The sequence below is a fragment of the Terrapene carolina genome, unplaced genomic scaffold (genome assembly GCF_002925995.2).
Source record: "Terrapene carolina triunguis isolate 2854851 unplaced genomic scaffold, T_m_triunguis-2.0 Scaffold752, whole genome shotgun sequence".
Taxonomy (NCBI): Eukaryota; Metazoa; Chordata; order Testudines; family Emydidae; genus Terrapene; species Terrapene triunguis.
Genome location: NW_020665103.1, coordinates 447,521 through 458,091, shown reverse-complemented (window position 1 = coordinate 458,091; position 10,571 = coordinate 447,521). Strand labels below are relative to the sequence as shown.

The following is a 10,571-nucleotide window of genomic DNA, read 5'->3' as shown; positions in this document are numbered from 1 at the left end:
CCTACTGAGCCCCCGTCCTGCTCCCTGCAGCACAGCGCCCCCTAGTGTCACACGGACTGCCAGGGGAGAGTGCACCTTATTGAGCCGCTGTCCTGCTCCCTGCAGCATGGCGCCCCCCCTAGCGCTCAGACCCCATTCACCTTCACAGATGTCCCAGGCGCACCACCGGGTCTCGGGCTTGCCCTCCTCGGCATTGGGGTGGCGCAGCTTGAGCAGGGCTTGGATGGGGATGCGGCCAGCCAAGTATCCCACGGCATTGTAGGGCTCCTGGATCTGGGAGATGGGGTAGATGCCAGACAGGATCTGCAAGGAGAGACAGGAAGCAGCGCTCAGCTAGGGCAGGGAGACTGGGTTTAATGCCAGCATCCACCAGCAGGGGGAAGATGTCTCACTGCCACCATGACCAGGGATTTGGCATAAGTTATCCCAATATTACATGGGGGGAAATTGATGTACGGGGAAGGGAAGAGAACGGAACCCAGGAGTCCTGGCTCCCAGCCCCTCTCCTCTAACCACGAGATCCCACTCCCCTCCCAGAGCTGGGGATAGAATCCTGGAGTCCTGACTCCCAGACCCCCCCCGCTCTAACCACTAAACTCTCCACACACACCCCAAGCCAGCTGTGGGGCAGTACCTGTAGCTCCCTGTGCACCAGGGAAGGGAAGATGAGGCCGGGGCAGTCGCAGAGGCGCACGGTGGGGGTCAGGAAGTAGGTCTGGAAGTACTTGGTGTGGCCGGGCGTTCGGGACACGCTCACCACCTTGTGCCCCACCAGCCCGTTCATCAGCGATGATTTGCCCACGTTGGGGAACCCTGGGGGAGGGGGCGGGGTCACAATGTGGATGGAGCCCCCCCCAAACCCCCACCCAGAAAAAGCTACCCCCAAGGTCCTCCCCAATTCCGATCCAGCCCCCAACTCCCCTTTTGTCCCCAAACCACCAGTCACCCCCACTGCATGCCCCCTTCTCCCCACCCGCCCACAAGACACCCTGCGCCTCCCCTTCATTCACTGCCCCCCAACCAAGCACCCCCCTCCACATCCTGCACCACCCCTTTCCTCGAACCCCCTTCCACAGCAACCACCCCCCATTTTCCCACCTGCCCGGACACCGTCCCCCTCAGATGCCCCCTCAAAAACCCCATGGAGATCCCTCGTCCTCCACCCAGACACCCCTTCCCCTGCACCCATTATCCAGCCACTCCAGTGACTGCCCCCTAATCCTCAGCAGTCCAAAGGGTCCCCAAGCAGCAGATCAGGAGCATGACCCCCTTTCTCCCATCCAGTGCAGGATGCTCTCACCCACACAGCCCACGGTCAGAACGCCGTCCTTGTAGAGCTCCTGGGAAGGAACCCCAACATCCATGGCCACATCAGTCTGGTGTTCCACCAGCACAGCCGCCCCTTCGTCGTCGTCCTCCTCCTCATCCGAGTCCTCGGCGGGCAGGTGGGCGCTGGCCGCGTCCCGCTCGATCTTCTCCTTCCAGCTGCTCAGGTCCACTGGGGAGGGAAAAAGGGTCAAAGAGAGGCCAACCAATGACTCTGTAGCACGTGCCCTAGGGCTGGGCAAGTGTGCAGGAAGCTAAGCAGGGTCTGCTCCGCTCAATGCGTGGATGGGAGATGGCTCTCGGGGTGCCGTGCTGCAGGGGGCAGGCTCTCCCCTTGCAGTGCTGACCACCATGTGGTACCAGGAGCAGCTGTGGAGCAGGGTAGGGGATAAGACAGTAATGACCCTAAGGCAGTGGTTCCCAAACTTTAACAACCTGTGAACCCCTTTCACTAAAATGTCAAGTCTCACGAACCCCCTCCTAAAAATGAATATTTCCAGGGATTTTCTCCTTTACCTGAGTATAAATTATAAGAGCAGTGATCTTGGAAATATAAAATTTGTTTTTATGACATGCTTATTACACACTCTTTATTGTTAATTATTATTTATCATTACAGTATTTTTATTACATTATGAAAATGGCAACACTCTTCCAAGATCTCACTTTCATAGCTTGTATCACTTTGAATAAGTCTGTTATAAGACAAGGCTCCTATGTTTCATCAAAGAGTATCAGATGTGAAACAGCATGAAGGTATTTAAGAAGCCAACTCAAAGAGTTCCTCCTACACAAGCATTCAGGTCTTGAGCAGTCCAGGCAAACAACGCACGTTACAACAAAGCTGAAACTTGTTCTTCATAATAATTTTAAAAACAATACAAGCTGCCTATTTAATTTTAAAACCAGCAAAAAATATCCACCTCCCTTTCCATTTCTTATAAGGAGTCTTGAAGTTTAAATCTCCTCAGTGTGATAGATATGCTTGCTTTGATCTGCTTAGCTCTTGGAAGTCCAGGGGCTCCGGGCTGCTGGGACAACTCTGTCCGCCATTAGGGAATTTTTTCCTGAGAACCCCCTGTAACGTTTTGCGAACCCCCAGGGGTTCCAGAACCCCAGTTTGGGAACCACTGCCCTAAGGGGATGTTATAAATGGTCCTCACCTTTCCCAGCAGTGATGGTCTCGCAAGCATGGAGCAGCTGCTCTGGTCCCATGGCCGTGCTCCTGCCCTTCCTCCGCTTCCGCCGCTTCTTAAACACTGACACACGAATAGGGAGAAGCTAGAGGTTAGACTAGGGGCCAGGACTCCTGGATTCTATCCCTGACTGGGGAGGGGAGTGGGGTCTAGTGTTTAAAGCAGAGGGGCTGGGAGACAGGACTCCTGGGTTCTATCCCCCATTCCCAGCTCAGTATTAAAGTTTTCCAATGTCACATCCCAATATCCAGGCACTAATTCATCTGCAGCCAGATCAGAGATGGCGCCCCCTACAGGGGGAAGGCCCAGAGTCCAATTCCCCAAACCCTGAGCCAGCCAGACCCCAGCCCTGGGGCTGGATCAGACTTGGCGCCCCCAAGCAGAGAACGGCCCCGTATCCCATTCCCTGAACCATCCAGTCCCCCGCCCTGGGGCTGGATCAGACCTGGCACCCCCTAGCGGGGAACGGCCCCATATCCCATCCCGAGACAGCCACTCCCCCGTGCTGGGGCCGGCACCCCTGAGCGGAGGCATTACCTGTGCTGGGATCCTGGCTTTGCTGGGGGTAGGAGGTGAAGCAGACGACATGCACCTGGGGGAAGCGGGTCTGGAAGTAGTGCTTCCAGGCCACAACCAGCGCCGGCGGCGCCAGGTCGATCTTGTTCAGCACCAGGATCAGGTTCTTCCTCATCTCTTTGGTCACAAAGTCGTACAGCGCAGGGGAGAAGTTAATGACCTGGGGGGGGGAGACAGGGACGGCTGAGCCAAGGGAGTGGGCTCCAGTGGGTTAGAGAGGCGGGGCAGGAGCCAGGACTCCTGGATTCTGTCCCCAGCTCTGGAAGGGGAGTGGGGTCTAGTGGGTTAGAGCCAGGGGAGGAGGGAGAGGAGATGGGAACCAGGACTCCTGGGTTCTGTGACCAGCTCTGGGAGGTTGTAGTGGTCAGCAGTGGTCACCGCCCCATCCATGTTGCCCACTTCAATCCCGTTACTTTCAGGAGCTGGGATGGCAGCAGCTTTAGGCCAGGACGCTGGCAGTTGAGGGAGGGAAACAGAGATCACGCAGGGGCTTTACAGACGTGGGGAAGGGAGTGGTATCCTGGTTTGATACCCTGTAACGCTGGGACACAGGAAGGGACCCAATGACCCACAGGGTCACGTCCAGATGCCAAGAGAGAAGGGAGACCTCAGGGCTCCCCCCACAATTTGTATGGGACCCCCAAGAGCCCCCGGGGCAATTGCTCCAATCTCCTGTGTCCTGTGGGGGCCGCCTGTGGACAGGGCTCCTGAACTACCCCCACAGCAGGACCCCAAGGACCCCGGCGGCTGGGAGTGAGGCTCTTTAACCCCCCCTCCCCACAAGCTGTCCCTGCCCCATTGCCCTGGGATCCCAGGCAGGGGAGGGGCCCTTACCGGATGACGGACGTCTGTGATCAGCAGGATGATGTCTGACATCTCCAGCACCCGCCACAGCTGACGCCAGGTCTGCAAGGCAAGCAGAGAGGGGAAAGCCCCTGAGTCAGCCAGTCCCCTTATCCTGGGGCTGGATCAGAGCTGGGGCCCCCTAGAGGGGATAGCCCCATGTCCCATTCCCCGTTCCCCTGAGCCAGCCAGTCCCCCGCCCTAGGGCTGGATCGGTGCCAGCATCCCCCAGAGGGGAAAGGCCCTATGTCCCCTGCTCACCTCCAGGTTATGCTCGAAGTAGCTGAGCTGGCTGGGCTGGTAGGTGCTGTAGATTCCCTCCAGATAGTCCCGGAAACACTTCTCCTCCCGCACCAGCAGCTGCTCCTTGCTCATCTGGTAGCTCCAGGGGGGGCGCTTGGGGAAATCCAGCACTGGGGGGGGGGGGGGGGGGGGGGGGAGAAGCGGTCAGTACGGCGGGATCCCAATCTTGAGAAGCTGTGAAAGGGCCCTCCAGCAACCCCAGTGAATGCGAGCCGGCCCCTGGGAACCAGGATTCCATCACCCATACATGGTCCTCAGCCAATATTCCCCACCCCCGCCACGACCCGCTGTGCCCACATGTCAGCCAAATCCAAGTTCCTCAGAAAGCAAGGCGTCAGCAGGAGGAGGGCAGCCTGGGGAACTCCCCGCCACAGGATGTTTGCATAGACGGAGCCAGGAGGGAGGGGAAAAATTCAGGAGGGTCCTGGCCCCTCCGGGCGACGTCCCTCCCCGCTGCAGCCCCTTGCTCACCAGAGCCGGATCTGTAGACGTCCTGTATGTCCAGCTCCTTCTCGCTCTCCGGGACGGGCTCCAGGATCTTCTCCTGAGCCACCTTCTTGCGCCGCTCCAGCTCCTCCCGGCTCTCGCGCTCAAAGTGAAGCCGGTACCTGGCAGCGGGGGGAAGTTACAGAGCATCAGGCCAGCTGGGAGACCTGGGGGCAGAGATCCTAGTTGTCCCAGTTCTCCTCCCCAACGGGGGCTCCCAGCGCTGCCAAGATGCCAATCCAGGTCTCCCACCTGCATCCGGACCCAAGCCGACCCTGCTTAGCTTCAGATCTGATGAGAGGTGTCTCAGACAGTTGGTCTCACTGGCTTGATCTAGCGCTAGCCAGGGGAGACTGGCTGGGTCATGGGGGTGGAGAATGGCACATGGGGCCTTTCCCCTCTAGGGGGAGCCAGCTCCGATCCGATCCTGGTGCAGGGGGACTGGCTGGCTCAGGGGAGAATGAGACATGGGCCCTTTCCCCTCTAGGGGGCGCCAGATCCCATCCGATCCCAGTATAGGGGGACTGGCTGGCTCAGGGGAGAATGAGACCTGGGACCTTTCCCCTCTAGGGGGGCGCCGGCTCCGATCTGATCATTCCTGTCTGAGTGGAACACGTTGTGGGGTCTCAGCCCAGCCACCCGCAGTGCAGGCATCCTGTCCCCACCCCACACCCCAGCACTGACCAGCCCCCACGCTGGCAGCCTCATCAGGGAAACTGAGGGCTGAACTGGCCACAGAGCCCCAGCTCCCCCCTGCCCCCTAGGGGCAGATCCCTGCAGGGGCAGGGCTGAGGCCCATGAGCAGGGGCGCTGTGTGTGTTGGGGGGAGCTCTCCCCGACCCAGCAGGGAGACCCCCGACGCAGCCCCCTCTCCCCAGCTGATCTGCCATGGCTGGACTCGTTGCATAGGGCCTCACAGGCCATAGGGCCCTTCGGTACAGCGGGATCCGCCGAGGTAAACCGCTCTCCCCCTCCACTATAACCCCCTGTCCAGCAGCAAGGCTAGACCTGCCCAGGAGGGGACAGACCTCAGAGCCAACCTCAGAGCGGCAGGTTGGCCTAAATTCAGCCCACTGAAGCTATCAACAGGGGTAACAGAGCAAGGGGGCGTGGGGGTGGGGGAGCCAGGACTCCTGGGTTCTATTCCCAGCTCTGGGAGGGGAATGGGGTCTAAGGGAGCAGGATCTAGTGGATAAAGCAAAGGAGCTGGGAATCAGGACCCTTGGGTTCTACACCTGATTCTGTGTGACCGGCTCTGTGCCTCAGTTTCCCCCCAATCACTGCCCCTCATTACCTGTTGGGGTCATAGCTGCGGTCCCCCAGCCTGCGGACTGCTGGCTGCTGGTTGAGTTTCCGGACCTGCAGGGACAGGGACTCGCTGTCCGACGTGTCTGTGTGGTCCTCCCGCCGTTCATGGCTGCCACTCCGGCTGTTGGAGCTCGACCTCACGCCATCAGGCAGACCTGGGGCACAGAGAGGGTGGAGTCAGGGACCTTTCCCCACTCGGAGGCACTGGCTGCGAGCCGGCCCAAGGCAGCGTAATGCACCTCCACAGATCAAGGCCCCAAGGTCAGACCCAGGCTCTGCAATGCAGCCCTGCAGGGCCCATGACGCTGCATCAGGGCTGATCAGAGCCGGGGACACTTGCAGCGTATCGCGTGTCTGCGGCAACAGAGGTGGGGGCTGGATCCAGTCCCACGCGAGACTCCATCCCCCTCAGAGACTGCAGAGGGGATGGCATCATTCCTCATGAAACGGGAGGAGTGTCTAGTGGGTTAGAGCAGGGTGGGGGCTGGGAGCCCGGACTCCTGGGTTCTATCCTCGGCTCTGCCACAGTGTGACTCTGGGCAGGCGCTGGAGTTGAGCGAAGGATAGCCGCAGGCAGGAATTTCTGAGGCGCCCCGAGCGGATGTCAGCAGCAGAGCCGAGGGTCACCCAGGGGCCGAACGAAAGTTGGGGGAGGAGATTAGTGTGGCCAGGGTGGGGCCCCTTATCGGCCGCTCCCAGCCTGTTTGTGAGGCAGGGCCGAGGAACGCTGACTCGCAGCCTACCTCAGCCTCAACAGTCAGGACTCCCTAGCGCAGGGCACCACCGTCCACCCAGCCCTGCGTCAGAGGCAACCACACGGCCTGACACAGTGTGGGGGCCCCCTGTACCACTCCCTGCAGCACAGCGCTCCCATGTGCCATATTAGGGTCACACTGACTGCAAAGGGAGAGCGCCCCTACTGAGCCCCCATCCCGCTCCCTGCAGCACAGCACTCCCTAGCACTGCACCCGACACTCAAGTGGCAACAGCGGCTGGAAATACCTTAGGCAACCACAGCTGCCCTTCTGAACAGATGCCCTGGCCACACTGATCCATGGCCCCCCTTGTGAAGACCTCGGAGAGTGCCAGGGCTGGCGCCGCATGCCAGGGGCAAGCTCCTTGGCAAGGCACAGATGAGAGAGTCCTGCCCATTGTGCTCTCGACTGGCTGTCAGCTGAATTGTGGGTAACAGGGCTTTAACACAGCTCGGTTTTGCCTGGGAATTGCCTTGGTTTATTGTCTAGGTGCTCAAAGTCCAATGGTGCATCTCAGTTTGGGGATATAGGGCCTTTCCCCTCTAGGGGTGCCAGCTCTGATCCAGCCCCAGTTGATACCACTTTAATATAGCCTGTTCTCTATTTTATAGCTCTCGCTGAGTTTTTGCCTAGCAATTTCCCTTGTTTACTGTCTTCAATGCTTTAAGAACAGGCACCAGGCTGCATGCGCTCTCTCTCCAGGGGGCTGAGCCCAGAGTCAGATTTATGCGGGGGGGGGGAATGGGACATGCCCAGGGCAGGGCTTGCAACTCCGGGACTGGCTACCCCCAGATGTTAAGCTGAACTGGGGGCTTGCTAGATTGGTGCCTGATTGCCACAGCGCAGCACTGGGGGAGAGCACCCAATTGTTTTGCTCGGAGAGAGGGCCTTTGTGCCCAGGGAGGTTGTCTAAATTTCTACAGGGCGCTGGGATACTCCAAGGCATCTCGCCTGCCTAATTCCCCCACATTAAATCCCCCACCACCACCACGCTCCGGGGCCCTAGGCAATTTCAAGTGCCAGGATTGGGTCAGCCCCCAGATGTTGGGGTGGGGAGAACAAAAGGTCAGTGCCCAGATGTTTTGGGATGAGGGGGGGTTCCCCCAATATTGGGGTCGGGAGATGTATTTTTTGTAAGGAAAATGTTCACTCCCCAGCTGTTGGGAACGGGGGGGGGGGGGGGGGGGGGGGGGCCCCAAAATTGGGGGGGGGGGGGGGGGCCCGGGGGTGGGAGGGGGGGGGGGTCGGGGCCCCGATGTTGGTGGCCGTGGCCCCCTCCTCACCCCGTTTCCGCTCCCTCTTGTCCTGCAGCTGCTTCTTCTTCTGCTTGGCGCTAAACGGCCTCTTGCGGGGCATGTCCCGGCCCGGCCGCCGTCCCGCAGCACCGGGAGGGAAGCGGGAAGAACCACTCTGCAGGCCCGAGGGGGAGAGGGGCGGAGCAAACCACTGTGACTGGAAGAAACCACTGAGAACCCGGGCGGGAGAAAACTGGGAGAAACCATGGCGGAAGGAGGAATAAACCACTGAGACGGGGGGGAGAGGAAACTTGGAGAAACCACTGAGGAAGGGGGGAATAAACCACATGGAGCTTGGGACAGAATAAACCACCGAGAGCCGGGTGTGTGTGTGTGAAATTTGGGAGCAGCTGCTGAGGGAAGGAATAACCCACTCGGCAACTGGGAGAAACCACTGAATGGGGGAGAGAAGAAACCATATAGATCCCAATAGAGCGGGGAGGCAGAATAAACCATTAAAAGATATGGGGAGGCAGAATGAGAAGGGAGAGGAACTATTAAGAACAGACTAGTCTGGGATAAACCATTTAGCTGGGGGATATCAGAGTGGCAGGAGGCTGGGCTAAACCATTCAGATCTGGGGGCAGTGAGACTGGGTTGTACCATGAGAGGGGAAACACTGGGCTCTACCATTTTTGTTAAAGGTGGGTGCACTGGGCGGAATTATTGACTGGGCAGAGATGTGGATGAACCATTCTGTTGCTGGGGGTGGGTGTGCTAGGACTGGGTTGAACCATTTTGAAAGGGGGAGGGATTTCAACCATCCCATCCCTTCCCATTTAGGCTCAGGAGGAGGAAACATGGAGACAATGATAAATCTTTCAGTCTAGGTGTATGGGAGCAACTGGGCTGAACTACTCAAGATAAGAGAACAAGAGGGAGAGTGGATTAGAGATGGAACCCAGGAGTCCTGGCACCTGACTCCTAGTCTCCATGCTCTAACACACTAAACCTCACTGCCCTCCCAGAACTGGGACAGAACCCAGGAGTCCTGATTCCCAGCCCCTCGCCACCCCCTCCGAACCCACTGGACATGTCAAACCTTACATTATGTATACGTTTTTCTCTTGTTAATTGATAGATGATAACTATAACCTAAGTAGATTTGTCTACCCTGATTCTGAGGTAGCTGGATAGCACATCAGTTTCTTTGGGGCTCTGGGAACATTTAATGTCCAAATCAGACCATTTTTCACCAACAGAAGTTGGTCAAATACTACCGTATGTTACCTTGTCTCATGTTTCAACCAGTTAGTTTTGTGAAGAGAGGGTAGGATACTTCATATGTTTGACCAGGATTCATGGATTCTATTCCCAGGATCATCCCAGCCCCGCCAGCATGATGGCACATGCGAGGTCATGCCACACTGGGTGGCAGAACGGACCATTTTTAGGAGCATGCTGTCCCATTCCTGCTGGCATGACAGTGCCTGCGAGGTCACGCCACATGGGGGGAGGGTGGCATGCTCTTTAAGAGCCAGAGGGGGTGGAATCACATTCCCCCAGCTGACACCGCAGTCCCCATACTGGATGAGGGACGAACCTCTTAAAAAGAGGCCTGCCTGGGCATGTGGCCTCCCTGGGATGGAGTTCCTCTGGGCAGCATCCACTGTCTCTTTAGACGCCTTTAAGGAGTGGCGGGCGCTGTCGGCGGTTCTCTGCTTGGCATCCCTCCTCCAGATCCCTGATGTTCAACCTTTGACCCTCACTCCTGTCCCTGTTGCCCCCCTAGTGCTTGCTCCCCGGCTGCGCTTTCGTGGTTCCTCCCACTAAATCACCTGGCCCGACCTAGCACCCGCAGACAGCACAGCAAGGACAGGAGTCTTGGCTCCCAGCCCCCCACCCTCCCCCTCCCCCTCCCCCTCCCAGAGCTGGGGACAGAACCCAGGAGCCCTGGCTCCCAGCTCCCAGTGCGGGGAACAGATGGGGGTAGCATGGCGGCATTTGCTGTGGTGCAACAGTCGTGCGATGGGGCCTTGGGGTGCCGCCTGCCCTATGAGCTTCCCCCTGTGTTTGGCAGGACAGGGAGGGACCCCCCAGGCTGGGCCTGGCTTGGAGAAGGGGACTCTCTGCCCCCAATCAGCAGCCCCCGCTTCCATGGAGGACTGAACCACGTTAAGGGGCTTATCTAGCCACACAACAGTGCGTCTCTACTGCTCCGCGGCTCTCATGGTGCCGCGGAAGCCACTCTGGGCTGGGCGCTTCCGGCACTCGATGGTCAGGCAGGGCCGCCCCGCGCAGGCGCAGTGGTGAGGTTTCCCAGCTGCTGGCCGGGACTGCATGTGAGCGCTGGGCGCGGTGACCGGCCATGCCGAAGGGGGGGAAGCAGCCGCCGCGGCCGCCGCAGGAAGAGTGGATCGGGGATGGGGAGCAGAAGGTTGGGGAGGCCGCAGGTGAGCAGCCCGGACTGGACCTGGGGGGGACCGGGCCTGGGGTGGGGGGACTGGTCCATGGGGGGTACACAGGGCCGGGTGGGATTGGGG

The 10,571-nt window shown here is 59.1% G+C and overlaps 3 protein-coding genes across 3 annotated transcripts in view; 1 reads left to right on the top strand and 2 right to left on the bottom strand.

Annotated features, from left to right (window-relative positions):
* GNL1 (G protein nucleolar 1 (putative)) overlaps positions 1 to 8,216 on the bottom strand; it is a 10,103-nt gene extending 1,887 nt beyond the window's left edge. The window contains exons 1-10 of the mRNA XM_026660383.1: positions 8,077 to 8,216; positions 6,025 to 6,193; positions 4,716 to 4,852; positions 4,203 to 4,354; positions 3,933 to 4,004; positions 3,060 to 3,258; positions 2,490 to 2,585; positions 1,301 to 1,498; positions 635 to 813; positions 141 to 303 (exon numbers count right to left, since the gene is read on the bottom strand). Of these exons, the coding sequence (XP_026516168.1) occupies positions 141 to 303; positions 635 to 813; positions 1,301 to 1,498; positions 2,490 to 2,585; positions 3,060 to 3,258; positions 3,933 to 4,004; positions 4,203 to 4,354; positions 4,716 to 4,852; positions 6,025 to 6,193; positions 8,077 to 8,149 (1,438 nt within the window). The 5' untranslated portion in view covers positions 8,150 to 8,216. The remainder of the gene's footprint in view (positions 1 to 140; positions 304 to 634; positions 814 to 1,300; positions 1,499 to 2,489; positions 2,586 to 3,059; positions 3,259 to 3,932; positions 4,005 to 4,202; positions 4,355 to 4,715; positions 4,853 to 6,024; positions 6,194 to 8,076) is intronic.
* The window catches only part of LOC112125057 (E3 ubiquitin-protein ligase TRIM39-like), a 261,459-nt gene that overhangs the window by 7,408 nt on the left and 243,480 nt on the right, over positions 1 to 10,571 (bottom strand). The gene's annotated exons all lie outside the window — the stretch shown is intronic.
* Positions 10,340 to 10,571, top strand: part of ABCF1 (ATP binding cassette subfamily F member 1) — a 15,251-nt gene continuing 15,019 nt past the window's right edge. Inside the window, exon 1 of the mRNA XM_026660377.2 lies at positions 10,340 to 10,481. Within this exon, the coding sequence (XP_026516162.1) occupies positions 10,397 to 10,481 (85 nt within the window). The 5' untranslated portion in view covers positions 10,340 to 10,396. The remainder of the gene's footprint in view (positions 10,482 to 10,571) is intronic.